The sequence below is a fragment of the Rattus rattus genome, chromosome 2, assembly GCF_011064425.1.
Source record: "Rattus rattus isolate New Zealand chromosome 2, Rrattus_CSIRO_v1, whole genome shotgun sequence".
NCBI lineage: Eukaryota > Metazoa > Chordata > Mammalia > Rodentia > Muridae > Rattus > Rattus rattus.
Genome location: NC_046155.1, coordinates 191,741,002 through 191,762,153, shown reverse-complemented (window position 1 = coordinate 191,762,153; position 21,152 = coordinate 191,741,002). Strand labels below are relative to the sequence as shown.

Genomic DNA, 21,152 nt, shown 5'->3' with positions numbered 1-21,152 from the left:
CACACATACACACACCCCACACACACAAACACACACACACTCACACACACACACACTCACACACACACACTACACACATGCACATACACACACCTTCCCAGATGAACAATACAAATTCATGTAGTTCTCTCAGAAGAAATGTGAATTTACTTGCCTCTATTTTAAGAGACAAGTTTAAGTTAAATCATCTAAGCCTCATTTTCTACTGGGTGACTTCAGTTTGCACATTCTCTTGGTCTCATAAAATCTATACATCAAGGAGGAGACTTGGGATTCCTCATCCTCACCAACAGAAACCCACAGCACAAATAGAGCCTCATAGAAATTTCAACATTGACTTTTGTTTTTTAATCTGAAAGCTTAGTTAGTAGGAGTCAAAGTTATATAAAGTCAGTAGTCTCTGCAAATCTGTTAGCTCAAGATAAACTCTGGCCTAAAGACTTGTCTTCAGAAGTCCACCATCAAAGGCTCTCCTGAGGTCTGTTTAAGAGTTCGCAGCCTCATAACCAAGGCTAAGCAGAACCACGGGACACGTTTGCTCAGTTGAGTCGCTGTTCTGTACAATGGCTCTACTCACTCCTACAGGTCACTTCATCAGCAGACACTCACAACATCTGACTAGCTTCTACACCGAGTGCCAAAAAGTGCTTTGAATTTAAAGTTTGTTGTTTTTTTTTAACTTTAGTCTTCAATATTGAAACTGCTAAGTCACTCCATTTTTCCATTAAAAAGAAAAAGAAAAATATACTTGAGGCGAGGATTTGAAAATAACTTGGGACAAATTACAAAATAGGTTTAAGAAAAAACTCAATATTTAGAAAAAAAAAATTCCAGGGGGCTCAGTGGTTAAGTGCTTATTGCTCTCGAGGATGATCCCCGTCAAGTCCCAGCTCATGGGCACCACTCCAGCTCCAAGGGACCCAGACCCAACAATTTCTTCTGTCTTCCATGGGGACAATGAACAGAACATACACAGACACACATAATTAAAATTAAAATAAACCTTTAAAAAATACTCCATTAAGAAGTAATGTGCATGCCTGGGGTTGCTGACCACAGCCTTTTTGGTAATAAACAGCAATTAAACACAAACAAACTATTCAGTAATACCCAACTGATAAAACATTACATAGTCAGTAAAGAAAACAAGGAAGATGGTGAGATGAAATGTGAAAAGGCAAATTCACAAAGGCATTTCAACAGTGCACAGCTCTACACCCAAATGCTGCACAGGAACACAATCGGAAACACTGTGCGCCTTGTCAGGGAAAGGGTGTCCTCCTATTGAATAACAACACAAAGGCCCTCTTGTGAGTATAAGTTCTTGAGACTGCAGAAAAAATGAAAATACATGTCTCTGAAAACTAATGTTCTCAGACACCCTACTGACCTCACTCAGAAACCCGTTTGCCTCTACTGAGAAAGGTGCCACCTCACCCAGGCTCCAGTTCTCCTGAGATACACAATTAATGGGGCTGAACGGCTTCCCTGAATGCCCTGTGGCCTAGTCCCCATGCTGACGTCATGGACAGGCCCTGCATACTTTGTCCATCTTGAGCACTTTCATACAATACACAGTCGGTTTTAAAAGACAAGATTAACGTTTTTTGCATCTCAGCCTATAAAAAAACCCAGAGGCACAATTTCACTCCTCTCCGAATTAACAGTTGTCAACAGTTGTCAGTCAGGAGCCGAGCTGTGGGTCTGTGATTTGTTTTCAGTAGTGAGGTAGAGCCCAGGGCCTCACATAAGACAGGCAAAGGCTCTACCACTTCATCCATCCTTAGCCTAGTTACACGTTTCAAGTGAAAAAATGGTGTTTCTGTGAAACTGTGGCCATAAATAAAGACCACTAGGTGATATCTGCTAAACAAAGGATTACTTATGAAAAACAGCAATTTTTAACAGAAAAGAGAACTATTCAGTTCTCTTTTTTATTATTCAACAATTCTGGGGGGGGGGGGGATAACTCATTTTTTTCCTAACTGCAGTAGAACAGGATTACAGCCTCCCCACAGGCCCCAACACAGAGATGGAATATCTTTGATGGCCTTATGATGACAGTGACAGCGTCCAAGCAATTCAAGCCTCTAATGAAAATGTTCAATCAAGAGCAGCTCACACCAAGTATGTACTGTTCTCAAACAGTTGCCTAACAATACATTTAATTAAGAAATTATCATAACTGTATGCTTACACATATGTGGATAGGCATCAATGAAGATTACAACAGCTCAGCCACAGTGCTGCAATGCTCTACACTACTACAAAACACCCACCACGGGCCTGACACACAGCCTGGCCGAAGGGCTTCACTTCTTGCAAACTATGTATCTTTGGCTAACATTCTCCCAGTTGATTACATTCCAAATGGCTTTCAGATAGTCAGGTCTGACGTTTTTATACTGAAGATAGTAAGCGTGCTCCCACACGTCAATCCCCAGCAGTGGAATAAGGCCTATCAGAAAGAGAGAAAAAATATTCTTTAATACGGCATCATTCGCTTGCTTCTTACGTAACAGAAAATTTGCATATCCCTGCAAAAACATTTAAATTGCTTATTTTGGAAAGAAATATAATAAATAATATGAAAAAGCCTCCAAAAGATCAAGTTAAACTACAGAACCTTAATCCCTGCTGCTAAAATAGCAACAGAAGCACCTAGTGTTGAAGCCCAGCCTTCTTCCCAGTCTCAGTCAGGAGCCACAAGTGAGAGGGGATGGCTAAGGCCCTAAGCTTCCGTTCCAGAGCATTGGAGGGGAAGAGGCTGAGAAACCAGTTCTACTCTCCAAGGGTAATTTTAGTTTTCTGGAAGAAATATCAATGAGTCACTAAAAAGAGTAGGTTAACAAGAAGTTAAACAGGACCAAAGAAAAATGAACACTGCCTTCAGAAATTAAGTGGCATAAATGAAAAGTTTAGTTCTATATTTTTTTTTAAAAAAACTATTTAAGTCCTCAAGTCGGGTATAGTAGCATAGGTCTGCGTCCCCAACACACAGAGACTCCCTCACCTGTGGTTCCTTGCAGTGGGTCCTGATTAGAGCAGGCGGCAATCTGTAAGCGACCTTGCTCCTTATTGAAGCCAAGCCAGCCCCAGCCTGAACCTTGGACTCCCACAGACACGGCTGTTAATTTCTCCTTAAACTTCTCAAAGGACCCAAAGTCACGCTTGATAGCCTCCAGCAACTCTCCTGAAGGAAAAAGCAAAGCCAGAAAAGACTTCAAAAACTACAGCAGAATGTTAGGCTCACAACACTAAAATAGTCTTGTCAAAGGACCACGCCCATGAGAAGATGCCTGCAACCCTCCGCAAGGCCATCCTCCCTCACGCAGGCGTCAGACCCTGGGCTGAGGTCAATTAGAGAGTGCAGCCAGGGCCTCTCTGCTCCCTGTGCTAGTGAGGAGAAAGGAAGGGAAGAGCCTTCTCACAGGCTTACTTTCCATTTTTCCCTTTCATACTTTTACCCCTATCCTACGGCCCCATTTGGAAACTGAAAGTTATTGCTGTTATTCAACTCCTTCCCCAAGCCTAGCTCTCCCATCTTCATCATATTGTTCTTTAAATGAAGGCTTCTCGCTTTTGTTATTGAGCTAATGAATGGCACACTTAAGAGGGCTGGAACAGAGCTCAAAGAACAGACCAGATATGCATGAAGCCCTAGAGTTGACCCCAACAAAGGAAAGGAAAGAGAGGGGGCAGTGAGGGAAAAGACTCACACACACACACACACACACACACACACACACACACACACACACACACACCTGGACTCAGACTTCTGATCCTCCTGTCTCTACTTCCCAAGTGCTGGGATTACAGGCATATACTACCCCACCCCTAGAATCTTTTTACTCTGTAGCAATATGGAACTGATTCTGCATGAAGCGTATCAAACTGAATCAAATGGGTCCAACGTCTCACTTCTCTCATTCTATTGCCTAAAATGTAATTATCTTTTACAAATATGGCTAATGCTTCAAGTGATACAAACTATGTAACAGAAATATCAACATGAGGAAGAAGAGGAGGAAGAAGAGGAGGAGGGGAGGAGGAGAAGAAGAGGGGAGGAGGAGGAGGAGAGGGAGGAGGGGGGGGGGGAGGAGGAGGGGGGAGGAGGGGAGGGAGAAGAGGAAGGAGGAGGAGGGGAGGAGGAAGAAAAGGAGAAGGAGGAGGAGAAAGAGGAAGAAGAGGAGGAGGAGGAAGCGGCGGCGGCCCTGGCACACTTTATATCCTGGTCATAGCCAAAAATCTCACAAGTCATGATGGAAGTGCTTATTACTAGTGAGTCAGGCTGGCTTTTACAGCAATGGTAAAAAAAAAAAAAAAAACAGCACAAGCAACATTACACTGGGAATGTAGCTCAGCAGCAGGCTGACCTAGCACATGGAGGACCAGGGTTCAATCCCAGCATCACCACCACAGAGATAGGGACTGGAGAAGAACCAACAAAACCAGATACTTAGGGCACATGCGAGAGGAAGAAAAATCTAGGGAGGAGATCTATACGATAGCCCTCACTTCCCTAATCAGAAGATAACTGAAGTCACCTGAGCCTCCATAAGCCACACAGGAAGTCAGAGGAGCCATGGCAGCCATATGGATGAGGTGGTATAACTATCTAATGTCTTACAGGAAGTATAGGGTGTACAGAGGGGCTGAGGAGTAGAGGACTTGGGTTTTTGTTGTTATTGTTATTGATGTTACTTGGGGTGGGTTTTTTGTTTTGTTTGGTTTTTTTGCTTTTTTAGAATTATTCTTCTCATTTATTCTATGTATATGAGTACACTGTCACTGTCTTCAGACACACCAGAGAAGGGCATCGAACTGAACTCAGGACCTGTGGAAGAACAGTCAGCACTCATAACTGCTGGGCCATCTCTCCAATCTGAGGATTTGCTTTTGTTTAAAGACAAGTAAATTGTACACACCCTTCATTGCACAAAGGTTTTTGTTTTGTTTTCATTTTCATGGAAACCCTGTTTTACTGGGGCAAGTGACTTCCTCATATTAGGAATAATAATCAAAAGCACTACTCTGAGCACTTTACATACAACACTAAGCAGGCCCGTAATTACCCTGCGCCCATGGATGAAGCAAATACAGTTCAGATGGCTACGTGTCTTCTTTCCCAGGGTCAACTTCTCTAAGTACTAGGTTTGTCCAGGTTTTCCCTAACACTTATCCTAGGAGTGGGCAGGGTATGCAGGTGTGTGTCTGGGCATGTGTCTGTGTCTGTGTCTGTGTGTGTGTGTGTGAGAGAGAGAGAGAGAGAGAGAGAGAGAGAGAGAGAGAGAGAGAGAGAGAGAAAGCGGGTGACAGAGCTCTCTGAACACATTCTCTACTCCTCCCTTTGAAACGTAACAACTTGTCATATCCTGAGTGTAAGAAATACACCTATATGGTAACTCGGGAGAACTCAGGTAATAAGAAAACCAATGGTCCTCTGGAGGCCAAGCCAATGGGCACATACTTGTGTGTGCTGAGCTCAGTCCCTAAAAGAAAAAGAAGAAAATCATCCCCACACACAGATACATATACACACATATATATATGTGTGTGTGTGTGTGTGGTGTGTGTGTGTGTGTGTTTGTGTATTAAACAAACTGCCTCAAAAAATAAACAAATAAATAAACTTATAAAGACTGTCTACATATCGATTTCTAGGCCAGCAAGAACCACACATTGCTCTTTTAGAGAAAATTAAAAAGTTAAGAAAGGGGGGGAACCCAACAATCATTCCTACTGTACACCAAGTATAAAGCCGCACCAGCAGATACCGACCTTTGGGTTCTCCACCACCCTTAGGGCTCAGGTTTGTCCAGAAAATGCTGTGGTTGATGTGGCCCCCGCCATTGAACTTCAGTGCAGGCTGAAGAGCAACCTGAGTCGTAACATCTCCTGAAATATAAAATGTAAACACCTTTTCAGAATCCGTCCTCAGCCAGGCCAAGAAAACCACGGCTTTCTTATTCCCAGCAGCATTCACTAAACAAATACAGCTCTGTCTCCACGGAAGGGTTGAAATCACCATGTTTTTACAACATTAAGAGGAAAGTTGTCAGATGCCACCTTAGAGGAAACGCTTTCACAACTGGGCTTTTCCCCTACTCACTATTACCACAGCCTTCCCAAATCTGTCATTTCCTAAATCAGAGTCTCTTCCCGTATTCACGATTATGTGATTTGCTTATTGCAAGTAAAATTTCCAGAATGTGGTAATTTCCTTCTCTTCGTTGGGCCACTTACAACTATGCTAAAATACCACACTTCTCCACTAGATGCCCCCAGTGAACCAATTACTCAACCCGTTTCCCAGACCTAAGAGGCAATAAGAGTACATTTAAGAAAAAGTGAATTTTACTGTCTGGTTTTCTCAAGCAATACAGCTAACCCAGAGACACGGCTACCAATTATTCTCCTTGTAAAAACTAATAGATTAAAAAGACAGCATACTATTTTGTTTAGCCATTAAAACAATTATTCCCAGAAGTTGTGGTTGGCTCAACAGGTAAAAAAACAAAAAAGCTCTTGCCAGGAAAACCTGACACCCTGACTTGAATTGACAATCTGAGCTCAGTTTCTGAATACCACAGTGAAAGGAGAGAACCAACTCCCCAAAGTTATCCTCTAACCTTCATCACACACGTGTACACACACACACACACACACACACACACACACACACACACACACAGATGGGTTTTTTTTAATACTATAGCACTCCCATATACATCATCTGGGGTACAAACACAGAAGTGCACATACCATAGATTTTGTTGGCTGAGCTCTTAAAAATATAGGTAAATAAATAAGCTTAACTACTGTTCCATTCAGGGACACTCAAGTTTCTCACGAAATACCTATTTTTCCTGTGAACTTTGACCCCAAAAGTACCAAGTCTAGCTTGTTGGGCCGCTAAATTCCTCTCCCACAAGGGTAAAAGGTGTGAAACAGGATATCCACAGTGCAGAGACATCCATGGATCGAGCCAGGGAGCCCAAGTCCTAGACTGAACTAATCCTAATGTTGTCCGAAACAGTGACAATAATCAAACTCGGGCTGCAGTCTCCTGATGCCACTTCAGACCCTCTCCTGCACCTGCTGCCAGGCCACCAATAGCACATGCTCTCAGCAAAGCCCCAGCCACTTCTAGCCCCAGGCATCCTGCCACTCAAGGGCACCTGGCTGACCCAGCATGGGCACTCTCAGCCCTCCTGCAAACCGCTGCCAAGGCTACCTGAAAAAAAAGCAAAACAAACTTTCCCAAAGCCACGTTATATAACAGCCGCAGATTTTAAATATCCATATGCAAGGCAAAAAATAAATATTCATTATGCAAAAAGGAGCAACGTCCCGGAGCTGTCTTTAAAGGGCTCTGGATTTACCACCAATGCTAGCTAGCAACACGGGTGGCAAAAAGGGACTCACAATGGTACAACTGCATCAAGTACTTTCGTGAGGTAGTGTTTTCCGAGATAGTAAAGGACGTTTATGCAAACCAACCGAGCTATTCCCCTGCATCGAAACAGACTTCCGTCTGGACACGGGGAGCCTCCAGTACAGAGACCTCGCACCTACCCTTGGCCAGCGCCTCGTGGTACTTCTCCTCGGTGACGTTCAGATTGTTCACGTAGGTCGCGTGGTGCTTGCTGTGGTGCAGCTGCATGATCTGCGCGTTAATGTGCGGCTCCAGCGCGCCATAGTCGTAAGGCAGGTCGGGGAGGCTGTGCTTGTGCCGGGAGCCCGCAACACTGGCCGCGGGGCCCAGACTTCTGCCCGCGCTGAGAGGGACAGAGAGGACGCCGCGTCATGCCACCGACACGGCGAGCCAGCCACATCCGCCGCCCGAGACCCACCAAAGGGGGACGCCGCCGCCCCGGGCCCTGCCACTTACCTGCACGCCGCCCGACACAACATTGCTGAGGCGCTCACGACCGCTGCTCTCCTCAGAACACGGCCGTTCGCTAGCAGCCGCGCGTCTGCTCTGCGGCGTCCGCCGGGCGTCCGCAAGGACACAACTAGGCGCTGACCCTGCCGGCAGCGCCCATCAACGGAGGGGAGGACCGCGACAGGGACGGCCCAGCTTGTAACAGAGCGGCACACAGGGAAGGCCGGGTCTCCCCCGCGCCGAATTGGTAGAGCCCGCGGGCTTGCCACGGCCACGCCCCTAGCGTGGCCACGCCTCCATCACGGGCCTTAGCCTCCGCCCGCTCGGCCCCGCCCCCGGTGTGGCTATGCTCCACCCTCAGACTAGGCCCCGCCTCTTCTCGGGCCGCCTCGACCAACTCTGCCTGTGAGCTACAAAGTCTCCACTCCTTTTCCATTCCTGATTTTGGAAAGCCCCGGAGACTTTCCTCCGGGAAGCCACGGCCCTGCTGCTGGTCAGAGCCATGGCGTAATCAGGGCCCTTCTGACTCACTTAATTTATGCCCTGAGTGACCTTCCCCCGACCTGATCTCCACTGGCTGCCCAGTGACAGGGCTGCTGAATTTAAATCACATCTCAGGTTTGAGTGTGTTCATCTTTGTTGCCCCTGAGGTTGGGGTTGCTGACTCCAGGTGCAGCTTGCCAGCCTCGCAGTTAGCTAGCAAGAGTCGGGATTAGAAGGCCAGGTTCATCTTTCCTGACTAAACCCTGTAACATTTTGTGTATTCAGTGACTTCAAAACCAACCACCAACTAAATGTAAAACGACATTGTTTCCCTTTGTTGACTTATGGTCTAATAAGCTGCGGCTATCAAATGTTTTCATAGCAATTATACATAGAATTTAAGGCAGCTTTCATAGGGTTTAGGTCTTCCCTGATTAGAAATCACTAAGGAAACAGAAGGCGGGTGGCTGAGTAGTTCCGGGTGGTTTTTCCCACCCCTTTGCCTGTTAAGAATGACTGGGCTTGGTAAGGGGAATTTCAAGAGGATGCTTTCCGATAGAAACTTGCCCACAGGCCTCAGACCCGAGTTGTATCATGAATGCCCTGGGTCAGCATGGTTGAAAACAGAAGTTGGCATATTAGCTGAGGAAAGGTGGCTCTGACGGTATTCCTCCCCGAGGTGGTCTAACACTGTTACCAGGAGGGATCCCCTAGTCAGTTCCACAAACCTGAACTCACTGCATGAATACAATGATCTCAGCTGTGTCCTCTTCCGGGTTTCCTTTTCTTTTTTAATTGTTTAGGTTAGCATACTGTAGTGGCTGTTCCTGGTTGTCAACTTGACTATATCTGGAATGAACGACAATCCAGAATTGGAAGACTCACCCGTGATCCTGAGCTTGAGGCTAGGAGATACAAGTTTCTGACCTAGATCTTGGCATGGAGATCTTGAGGCATAGTGGCCATGAAAAGCCCAGGCTAAGGTAGTACATGCCTTTAACTCCAGGAGACTAAGGCCAGGAGATCTCTTGAAAGACCACCGGGGTGGGGAAGACCCCCACTCAAATCTCGAGACGACTCAACCCCCCAAGAACTCATGAGAAACCAGTCTTGATGTAATAAACAAGAGGTGTATTTGAGGAACCAGAGCTCTGGGGACGACACGTATCTCACACAGGAGACAGAGGAGTCGACCCCAAGCCCAATTAGGGGAAGGTATTTATAGGGAAAATTACATAGGTAGTTGGCAACAGTCACACAAAGCAATTTCATTGGTTTGTAACTTGGGCTCAGTTCAACTCTAGGCCACCCTGCTTCTGGGGCAAGCTGACCCTAATTCTTGTTTTTTCTCAGGACTGTTGAGTCAGGCCTTATAGAGACCAGATGGTTTGTGGTGGCTATAGCCAGGCTACATCCCTAAAACATGTTATGTTATTATTTGCTGTGAGGTGCACTTGTCCTCACAGCAGGGTCAGTGGGGGATAGTTTAAAATCTTTATTCTTTCACTCTGAGTTCATCTGGGACAAAGCAAGTCACAGATCCAGGCTTAGTGGTGCACACCTTCAATCTGGGTCGCACCTTCTGCTGGAAACCTATGTAAGGGCATTGGAAGAGGGAAGAGTCTCTCTTTTTGCCTGCTTACCTTGTGGGACTGAGCCACTGCTAGATCCTTGGACTTCCATTCGCAACTGCTGCTGACCATTGTTGGGGAGTTGGACTACAGACTATATACTATATTTATACTCTACCCATAAGTCCTGTGACTCTAGAGAACCCTGACTAATACGCATACAAAGCAATGGATTTTATTAGGGCCTTTGTCATCTAGATTTTTTTTCTTTCATGTCATAAATATTATCCAGACAGGAATTTAAGCAGAAATATGTGTGCTTAGGTCCAGCCTGGGTATGTTCTTTAGTTGGTGGTTCAGTCTCTGAGAGCTCCTAGGGTCCAGGTTAGTTGACTCTGTTGGTCTTCCTGGAGTCCCTGTCCCCTTAGGGACATATGTGTAAGTAGGTGCTGTGCTCGTGGAGGCCAGAGATCAATGTCTGGTGTCTCTCAATGAAGCTGGTTCCCATCTGTCTTCACCACTGCCCCAACAGCAGCAGAGTTACAGCCAGGCACCACTACTACACCCGACTTTTATGTGGGTGCTGGGGATCTGACTACCTCTACACACCTCTCCACGCATGCCTTTCGTCATCTGACCTTACCATTGTATTTCTTACATTTAACTCATCACTAATTCCCTAACCTGAGGCTTGTTACTTCCCCTTTGTTCTGGCCTTAGGCCTAGATTACATTTGTTTCTCAGCTTCACTGAAGACTCAATCTCCTGTCATTTCCTCTGACTGGTCCCTGACCAACTCTTCCCACCCCTGCAGGGAACCCAAGAAATCAGAACCGAGTCAAGGAAGGTTGAAAAGAAGGCTCGTCCCATATTTAAAACCAGCAGGCCCTTCTAAAAGCTCCCCCATTAATGACTATGAAATGTCCCCCAATTCCATTAGGGGAAAAAAAAACCAAACAAACAAAAAACCAGCAAAAACTGCTCTCACAAGGAAAAGATAATTTGTGTCTGTGTGGCCGCCAGGTGGCGCTCCTTCACAGAGAACAGCACTATACAGTGCTTTCAGCGTAGTTTTTGTTGAAAAGGTAGGTCAAAGGACCACAATTCCATGTGCCTCCCTATGGAGTAGTGTCTCAAGGAGTAACCACATCTCAGCTCACTTCTGTTGTTGCGCAACTTGCTGATTTTTCTCTGGTGTTTGGCAGGATAGAGCAGTTAGAATAGAATTGTTACAGAAATAATATGCCTTATCAGAGAGAGATCACGCCACACACTTAGCGATTAATTAATGAAAAGCTCTTCATAGCCTTTGGCTATCATATCTGCCAGCATAGACAGGACAATGTCCACAATAGCCTGACCCATAATGGTCAGCACATACAAAGTGAATTTTATCGTGGCATGATTCATGTGGACCTTCAGTGCCGGCTAATCAGTCATGGTGTTTCCAATCATGAAGTAGATAAGAAGCCTACTGCATTCCTGTTTGATGTGTATGTAGGAAAATTCTCAAAGAAAGGCTACATTGGACCGAGACAAAAGGGGATCTTGGCCAATGAACCAATTTGCAGACTGGAGCCAGTTTGCAGACCCAGAACCCTTAGAATAAAGGTACAGTTAGGTTCCCCTGAGGAAGGACCTTGATAAAAATGCCTAAAGGTTTTACTGTTAGCCTTTTCCCAGCCCTTCCACAGAGGTAGATATACTTAGAAGTTGGCAGAATGGTGAATCAAAAACACTATCAAATCTTTGAAGGAATTGTGGAAATTGGCGCTACAGTCAAGGACTTAAAAGGTTCATAAGCCTGAGGTGTATGTAAGTTAGTAAAGTCCTCTGTTGGGGGAGTTGGGAACGACTCTCATTTTGGCATTAGCCACAAACTGTCAAAAATTTTATATACTGGGTCACCAAATCCATGGCCTCTCACAATTGGTGGGTCAGGACAATCAAATTTGTCTCCTTGAGTTTGTAACATAGTTCCTGCCATGGGCTTTCAGTTTCTCTGAGCTCCCCAGAGAGGCTTTAGTAACTAGAGGCACTGATAATTGTAAGTGTTGGCAATTTAGAAAGCCTACTCCAGATTTTTAAAATGTTCACCCTTGGGGCTGGAGAGATGGCTCAGCAGTTAAGAGCACTGACTGCTCTTCCAGAGGTCCTGAGTTCAATTCCCAGCAACCACATGGTGGCTCACAACCACCTGTAATGAGATCTGATGCCCTCTTCCGGTATGTGTGAAGACAGATACGGTGTACTCATACATTAAATAAATAAATAAATAAATAAATAAATAAATAAATAAATAAATAAATAAAATGTTCACCCTTATACTTCTGGGACCAACATCTGTATTAGTCAGGGTTCTCTACAGTAACAGAGCTTACAGGATGAATCTGCATATGGAAAGGGGATTTATTAGAATGACTTCTATGCTGTGGTCCAGCTAATGCAACAATGACTTCCTACGAATGGAAGGTCCAAGACCCCAGTGGCTGTTTAGTCCACAAAGCTGGCTGGCTCGGTTGGTCTTTGGTAGATGAGCAGAATCTCAAAGCTGTAGACTCCAATGCCAGTGAAAGACCGGCTTGCCGGTGAGGGTGAGAGCAAACAGCCAAAGACAGCAAGTTTCCTTCTGCCATGTTCTATACACAGGCTGCCGGTAGAAGGTATGGCTCAGATTAAAGTTAGATCCTCCCACTTCGGAAGATCGGGATCAAAGATTTCTCTCTCCACCCCAAATCCTGATTAGCAGTAGGTCTCCCCAGTTCTAACGATTCAATTAAGAAACAGTCCCTCACAAGGGTGCACAGTCATTTAGGGTTCACTTAGCTAATCCCAGATGTAGCCAGGCTGACAAGAATAGCCATCGCAGACATCCTCCATGAAGATGGGGTCTACAGACTGACTACCTTACATAGGAATAGCTTCTATAGATTGACAAACTCCCAGGAGGAGTCTGAAGGGAATACAGCGTTGTCTTGGCCGCACATCACAAAGATCCTATTTCCCCTCTCCCAGCCTTCTGGGCACAGCTTAGGCATCTCTTCCTCTGAAGAGACAACCATGTGTGTGTAACATTCCTGGTTTCCCTAGAGCTTACCTGTGAGTGCAAGGACCTCTGTGCTGCCACACCTGACATTCAACGGGATCGCTGACACAGATGAGTAGTACTGAGGGAAAAGGTCAGGAGGTCAATGAGGACAGTTGGGGGTGATGAAAGAAAGGGGTCACCTTTCCCTGATGTTCTTAGTGACATGACGAATACCTCTACAACAAAGGGCAAGTTAACAAGAAAACCTAAGGTTATTTTTGATGCCAGGTATTGAACCCAGCCCTGGTATCGAACACATGCTAAGCACACAATGCAGCCCCACAACAAATATACTAACATACATAAGCATGAGAGTCATACACGACTCATACAAAGTGATACAGAAAAACATTAAAAAGTCATACAAAACCTCAAAGGATACGTCATTTGATTGAAACTTTTTTCTTTTCTGCTTTGTGTACACAAGGTTTCCCTAGGTAAGCCAGGCTGCTCCAGAACAATATACAGGTCAGGCTAGAGTCTGACTTGAAATCCTCCTGCCTCTGCCTCCTGACTGCAAGGATTACACATACGTGCTACCATGCCCAGATGATTGAGTTTAACTTTTTTTTTGTGTGTGGGGGAAAGGAAAGTGGGACAAATTTAGAAGGAGCGCACATGTGTTCTAGAGGAAATGAGCTAAGGACAAATGGCCTGCGCAAAGCTGCTCTGGGCTCTGGAGGAGTTTGCTCGGAATCTCTTCCTCTATGGCAGGCAGAGGTTTGTCAGTGACAACTTGGACTTCCTCTGTGACAGTTGAGGTTCATAGCAAGGTCTCAAGGCTACTCTGTGTACCAAGGATGACCTTCTAGGTGACCTCGCATGTGTGCGTGCACCACAAGTCCGATTTATGCAATGCTGGGATGGAAACCGGGCCTTGTGCATGCCACCCCAGGACTGTAACAACAGACCTACACCTCAGCCCTCTTTTTTGGTCTTTCCAGTGCTATGCACTCCAGTTTTGTTTTGAGCTCACTCTGTGGTCCAGGGTGGCCTCACTTGAAGCCATCCTCTTGTACCTGAAAAGCTGAGGCGGAGGATCACTAAGAGGTGAAGGTGACCATGTGACCATTTGCAGATGGTATCTCCAAAAGCCCAGAAGAAAATGTGAAAGGCAACGTTTCAGGGAAAAGAAGGAAAAGGAAAATTGGAGAAAGGAGGAGGGAAGCGAACATTGGCTTATTCTAGGAAAATTATTCTAGGAATAATTCATGAAAATGAATTATTGGGATGAAGATATGATGACTCAAACAGAACCAAGGCAATGTTCGTGCCAGCTATTGGGGTAAACACCTGTAATCTGTAGGCTTGCGTGGTAGAGGCAGGAGGACCAGGAACTCAAGGTCACTCATTGATATAGCAAGCTCAAGGCCAGTCTAGGTCAACACACCACACACAGACACAGACACACACACACACACCGGGAGGGGAGCAGAGAGTGGGTGCACTACCATCAGGAAGAACATGGCCCCCAACAGCATTTGCCACAGTTCCCCAGTACAATTTGGCAGAAATGCAGTGAGATTTAGGCACTGAAGCCTTTCCAGGAAACTGATTTACACTGACTGGGTAGCTAGGATGAACACTATAGGGAACTGGACAGAAAAATGGCTTTCTAAGGATGTGTTTCTTTTTCCTGATGCAATCGTTTTCCTAGCGATTGGATGTCCCCCCAAAGGACTGTGTCTTAAAGCTTGGTCCCCGGGTTGGTAGTATTGGGAGATAGTAAAATCTTCAGGAGGTGAGTCCAGGGGGAGAAATTAGGTCCCTGTAGGGATGCCTGCCCTTGAAGGAGATATTGAGATCCTAGGTTTTTATTTCTTATGCTTCCTGGCTGCATGAGATAAGCAGGATTCCTCCCTGTCCATGCTCCTGCCATGATGAATTGTGCCGTCATAGCCCCTAAACAACAGGCCTAACCAATCAGACCATGGGATGAACTCTGAAACCAGGAAGAAAGAACCAACCAATCCATTTACCATTCATTTCGCTTGATACACTGTGCATTTGGTAGTGTATAGAATTTCCTTATACCTCGATGTCTTATTTGGAACGGTTTGCATTTAGATACTATGGTGAGTCAACTGCTTAATATTTATCGGGGGGCGGGATGAGATAGCTCAGTGGGTAAAGGGTTGTCTTAGGGGTTTACTGCTGTGAATGGATACCATGACCAAGGCAACTCATAAGGACAACATTTAATTGGGGCTGGCTTACAGGTTCAGAGGTTCAGTCCATTATCATCAAGGCGGGAACATGATGGCACCCAGGCAGGCACAGAGCAGGGAGAGCTGAGAGTTCTACATCTTCATCTGAAGGCTGCTAGCAGAATACCAGTTTACATGCAGGCAGCTAGGATAAAGAGTCCTTAAAGTCCACAGCCATAGTCACACACCTACTCCATCAAGGCCCCACCTACTCCAACAGGGCCACACCTTCTGATACTGACACTTCCTGGGCTGAGCATATACAAACTGTAACAAGGGTAAATATACCTGCTGCCAAAACTGTCAGCCTGAGTTTGATCCCTGGGACCCACATGATGGAAGAGGATAATGACTCCTGGAGGTTGACCCCTGACCTCCACAGGCATCATGACATGGTGTAGTGCTATTCCTGGTTGTCAACTTGACTGTATCTGGAATGAACTACAATCCAGAACTGGAAGACTCACCTGTGATGCTGATCTTGAGGCTGGGAGTTACAAGTTTCTGACCTGGAGCTTGGTATGGAGATCCTGAGGCAAAGTGGCTATGAATCCCAGGAGCTTAAGGCAAGGAGATCTCTGAGTTCAAGGTCACCTGGGACAAAGCAAGCCTCAGATCTAGACTTGGTGGTACACACCTTTAGTCTGGGACACACCTGCTGGAGACTTAGGTAAGGACATTGGAAGAAGGAAGAGTCTCTCTTTTTCGCCTGCCTGCTTTGGGGACTGGGGCATCACTAGATCCTTGGACTTCACAGCTGCTCCTGAGTTGGACTACAGACTGTAAGTCATCAACAAATTCTCTTACTGTGTAGAGACTACCTGTACATTCTGTGAGAGCCCTAAGACACATGGCATGCATGCCCTCACACAGGTCCACACGTAGACATATGCATGCATACAAGAAAAATAAAAATGTAATTAAAAAAATAACCAAATAGCCAAGCCTAATGGTGCATGCCTTTAATTCTAACACTCAGAAGGTACAGGAGGCTGAACCCTGTGAGTCTGAGGCCAATATGGTCTACCTAGAGAGTTCCAGGATGATCAAAACTATACAGAGACCCTGCCTCCATGGATGCATGGATGGATGGATGGATGGATAGTAGACAGACAGGCAGACAGACAAGTAGATTTAAAAATAGGGGTGGTAAAGATATAGCTTAGTGATTAAGAGCATGTACTGCTCTTCCAAAGAACTGAGTTTGGTCCAGCATCCAGGTCAGGCAGCTCCTAATAATGACCTATAATTCCAGTTCTGAGGGATCGGTGCCCCTTCTTGCCTTGTGGGCACCCCTCCACACATATGCACATGCAGTCTCATATATATATATATATATATATATATATATATATATATATATATTTGATTTAAAATAAAATTAAAGCTCGAGCTGGGCAGTGGTGGTGCAAGCCTTTAACCTTGGCATTTAGGAGACAGGCAAGTGGAACTCGGAGTTTGAAGCCAGCATGGTCTGCAGAGGGAGTCTCAGGACTACATAGGGAAACCCTGTGCTGTGTGTAGCTTTCACTACCCGGCCTAAGCTCCGGGAATGGGCGGCAGCTACCAGCTCCCACCAAGCTTCCATTGAATCCACGGATAAAAGACACAGACACACAGTCGTTCGATTTCAATTTGCCTTTGACAATTGCTGGCGCTACTTCTCTCCCGCCCGGAGAAGCGTGCCCTTATCAGTAAATATTCTTGTCTCCGCACCTCTCTGCCTGCTCTAAACTTAGATGCTCAGTTATATCTAGTCCTTGTTAGACACCCCCAACCACCTGCCTCTAGGAGCGGCCTGTGTGGCCACTCCGTATGAAATCTCACACAGCTGGTCAACTTATCTCCAATAGAAACAGGGTGAACTCTGTCTCTCCTCCCTTGCATCTGTCTGCTTGCCTCCAGGGACCCGGAAGTCCTGCCTATTCCCTCCACCCAGTAATTGGTCCATGGCTTCTTTACTGACAGGTCAAGAACCAATTGGGGAACAAGACCTTAGCATCAGAACCACTCCTACAACCCTATCTTGAAAAATTTTTAAAACTCTAAAAAATAGAGGGCTAAAGAGAGGGCTCAGAGGTTAGAAGTGTGTATGATTTGTGCAAAGGTAGCCACATCAGATGGCCCACAGTGGCCTGAAACTCCAGATGTAGGAGATCCAATGCATTGGGCATCTGTGGGCAGCTGCACCCATGCACAAACCCACATATATACAAATAATTAAAATAATAACAAACTCTAAAAATAAACATGAATTTCTTTTATATCTCATAAATTGAATAATTAATTTTGGTAGCATCATTAGATTTGCACCACAACCCCTTGTAGGTTTATTTTCTGTCTTATTAAGTTGACAATTTGCTTCATATGATGACCACCAGAGGACTCCACTATAAAGATGAGCTCTCACTTCGCTGTTAGAGGACAGTCAACGGACTCACACGTTGATGCCACACCATGGCTCTTCCCAACGTTTATTTGAAAAGGTTTTAACGCCCACTGATAATCTTTGCCTGAGTTAAGCACTTCACTGGGACTTACACTGTACTTAGTTTGTAATTCTATCATCATCTATTATACACTCACTAGGGGTACTCTATTGTGAAGAAATCCTTTCCAGGCCAGAGAGAAGGCTCTGTAGTTAAAGGCTAGCTTCATACACCAGAGCATCAAGGAAAGTTTTCCTTCATCAACCGGAGGTGAATAATTGTGCTGTTGTTGTTCTTGTTGTGGTTCTTGTTGTTGAGACAGGCTCTTTCTATGTAGCCCAGGCTGGCCTGAAACCTAGTACCCTCCCACTTTAGCCTCTTGATGGGATGTCCAATCACCCTAGTGCACTTTTAAGGCAGAATAAATGCTATTTTCTCATAGTTGAATTTTCAAAGTGCAACATTAATAACAGTCAATTACAAAGATGAAAACATAGCTTTCCCTCTCTCCTCTCACAAATAACTGGTGCCATGGCTGGTTTGGGTCTTTTTGAGGCAGATCTTGCTAGGTAGCCCAGGCTTTCCTCAAATTCCTAATGTCTGCCTCAGTTCCTGAGGTTTGGGGTTGCAAACAAGCTAGAGCTTTCCTGTTTTCAGTGTTTGCGATCAACTCCCTTTTGAGGCTAAAATTGCCCCCAATTTGGCTTGTGGGAAATCCTCCAAGCAGGCTTCTGTGGTTTCAAATTTACTTTTGGCACATATTCTATATAATGAACAATGGCCAGACTATATACTGTATGAAACACAATTGTAACGCATGACCAAGAACAACTGTCTCAAGAAGGCAAAATGTCATTAACACTAACCAGCCCAGGAAGCCACCCTGCTGCATTCAGGCTGAAGGGAAGTCAGGCTGTGCTCTCTCCTCATCCTCCAGGAACCTAGATCATGCCTCTCGAACAATCAGTGCTGGAGATACAGGCCTGTGTTGCGCGCCCCCCCCTCCCCCGTACAAAGTGCTTCATGAACTGGAGGCTTCATATATGCCAGGCACTCTACCAAGCTGAACTATATCCCCAGTCCCTGTCTCCACTCCCAACTTAGACAACTATGCCCCTCTATGGCAAAAATGAGGTGACTGGCTTCCAACTAGTCACCTCCAGCAGTTCAGTGCCCAGCCTCCAGTCAAGGCACAGCTCCTTCCCAAGGGGACTCGACGCCTCCTCTGCCTCCCCTGGAACCTCTGCAAACCCAAAACATGACTTGGACTGACTCCCTCCCTCCATGTCCCAGACTCTCAAAAGACAGCCTCTGCTTTTTAACTTTATTTTTATTATATTTATATATATATATTATTATATTTTATTGTAACTTTTAATTTTTTAGTTTTGAGCTTCTGCTGTTCTCATTTGGTTTGTCGTGGCTTGTTTGCAAACTTTATTTACATGTAGCTTACATGCAACACATGTGCCCTTTTAGTGCTGGCTTGATTAGTTTTGGTAAGTGTGCATATCTGGCCAACAAGCTAAAGAACAAACACATAAGCCTGGCTAATCACACAGAAGAGTGTACCTATGACCCTGAGTTCCTTAATCTTCCTTCTCAGTAGATTCCTCTTCCCTCCCACGTTTAGCACCTGCTGACCTCTAGACAATCACAATGGGTCAGTTTGCATTTTCTCCTAAATCCTGTGACTAGACCTTACTCACTCAGACACTTCCTCTACATTTAAGATATTACACAAGTTTTTACTTATGTCTCCCAGAACTGGAACCAAGAGTTCTGGATTTTTTTTTTTTTTAATGTAAAATAGAGCGTGGGGGGTGGGGAGGTGCTTCAGCAGAAGTGCACTTGAATGCTCTTCCAGAGGTTCTGAGTTCAACACCCAGCAACCACAGGGCAGCCCGTGATCTGATGCCTACTTTTGGTATGCAGGCGTACATGCAGACAGGGTGTGCATAAATAAGTTTACAAAACTTAGACACCAAGAGTGGGTGCTAGCTGCACTTACTGTCACCACTGATGCACAACCATCCTGCTTTGCCTGGGACGATTCTTTTAGCTTTATGTGTATGACTGTTTTTGTGTGTGTGTGTGTGTGTGTGTGTGTGTGTGTGTGTGTGTATGTGTGTGTGTGTGTATGCCATTTGTGTGCCTGAAACCAGCCCAGGTCAGAAGAGGACATTATGGATGATTGGGAATGGCCATGTGGGTGCTTAGAGTTGAACCCACGTCCTCTGCAAGAGGGATAAAAGCTCTCTTAACCACTGAATCATCTCTCTAGCCCTTGCCTGGGAATATTCAACTAAATAATCCATTGCCCTAGGAAACTACTTCAATACCTGGGAAGAAGGGACAATCAAGGAGTTAAGTTTTTTTTTTTTTTTAAATGGGCTATATTAATTGTACAACATGATGGGCTTCATTGTATCTTTCTGTGGTCAGAACTCCCTGGAGGTGGAGTCATGAGCCACCTGATACGGATGTGTCTTTCACCTTAAGACACTTTGAAATGTGTCCAAGAAGCTGGAGAGATAGCTCAGTCATTAGAGCACTGGCTGTGACTCCAGAGACGCAGGAGCTCCCAGCACCTAAATGGTGGTTCACAACCATCTAGAACTCCATTCCAGATCTGCCGCCCTCTTCTGACCTCTACACCCACCAGGCACACAGACAACACTCACGCATGTAAAATAAAAAAGTTTAAATCAAAAAAAAAATTTTTTAAATACAATGTGTTCAAATACATGTATGTACCACAGTATACCACATGTATGCCCACAGACCAGAAATGGTCATCAGACCCATTTCTCTGGAACTGGAGTTACAATTATGAGCCACCATGGGAATGCTGGGAATTGAACCCAGGTCCTCTGGAAAAGCAACAAGTGCTCTTAAGTATTGAGCTATCATCTCCAGCCTCAAGATGATATTTCAATTTTAAATAGTGCTTCTGAACTTCTTTGGTTTTTGTATTTGTATCTCATTTGTTTATTATATATAAGTACACTGGGGCTGTCTTCAGATACACCAGAAGAGAGTATCAGATCTCATTACAGATGGCTGTGAGCCACCATGTGGTTGCTGAGAATTGAACTCAGGACCTCTGGAAGAGCATCCGGTGCTCTTAACGCTGAGCCATCTCTCCAGCCCTGTATCTTATTTTCTTTTACACTAGAAATCTTTGGAGAAAGTAACATCGAAATGTTTGTACTACAATAAACGTAACTTCAAAACCACAGCAACAATGTTATAATTACAAATCACTTAGTGAAACTGAGTGATTCTTAGGTATCCACAGGCACAGTGCCAGAGTGTGAAACTCAAAACACTGTAGCTATATATATTCTTTGTCTATGTCTCAGTTCCACTACCAAACTGCTTAAGAGTGAATTGGTTCGTTTCAATTTACTTGACTTTGAAGGGTTTTTACCTTTTGTCTTCATAAATTTTGAAAACTCAGAGAAGCCTTGCTTCTACCTT

At 45.1% G+C, this 21,152-nt stretch overlaps 1 protein-coding gene across 1 annotated transcript; it reads right to left on the bottom strand.

Moving 5' to 3' along the window:
• Window positions 1-321: 321 nt before the first annotated feature.
• Window positions 322-8,112, bottom strand: Sod2 (superoxide dismutase 2). The gene is made up of 5 exons (XM_032894729.1): window positions 7,898-8,112; window positions 7,582-7,784; window positions 5,785-5,901; window positions 3,014-3,193; window positions 322-2,458 (listed from the first exon to the last, which is right to left on the bottom strand). The coding sequence occupies exons 1-5, from the start codon at window positions 7,918-7,920 to the stop codon at window positions 2,313-2,315; spliced, it is 669 nt and encodes a 222-aa protein (XP_032750620.1). The 5' UTR covers window positions 7,921-8,112; the 3' UTR covers window positions 322-2,312.
• Between the last annotated feature and the right edge of the window lie 13,040 nt (window positions 8,113-21,152).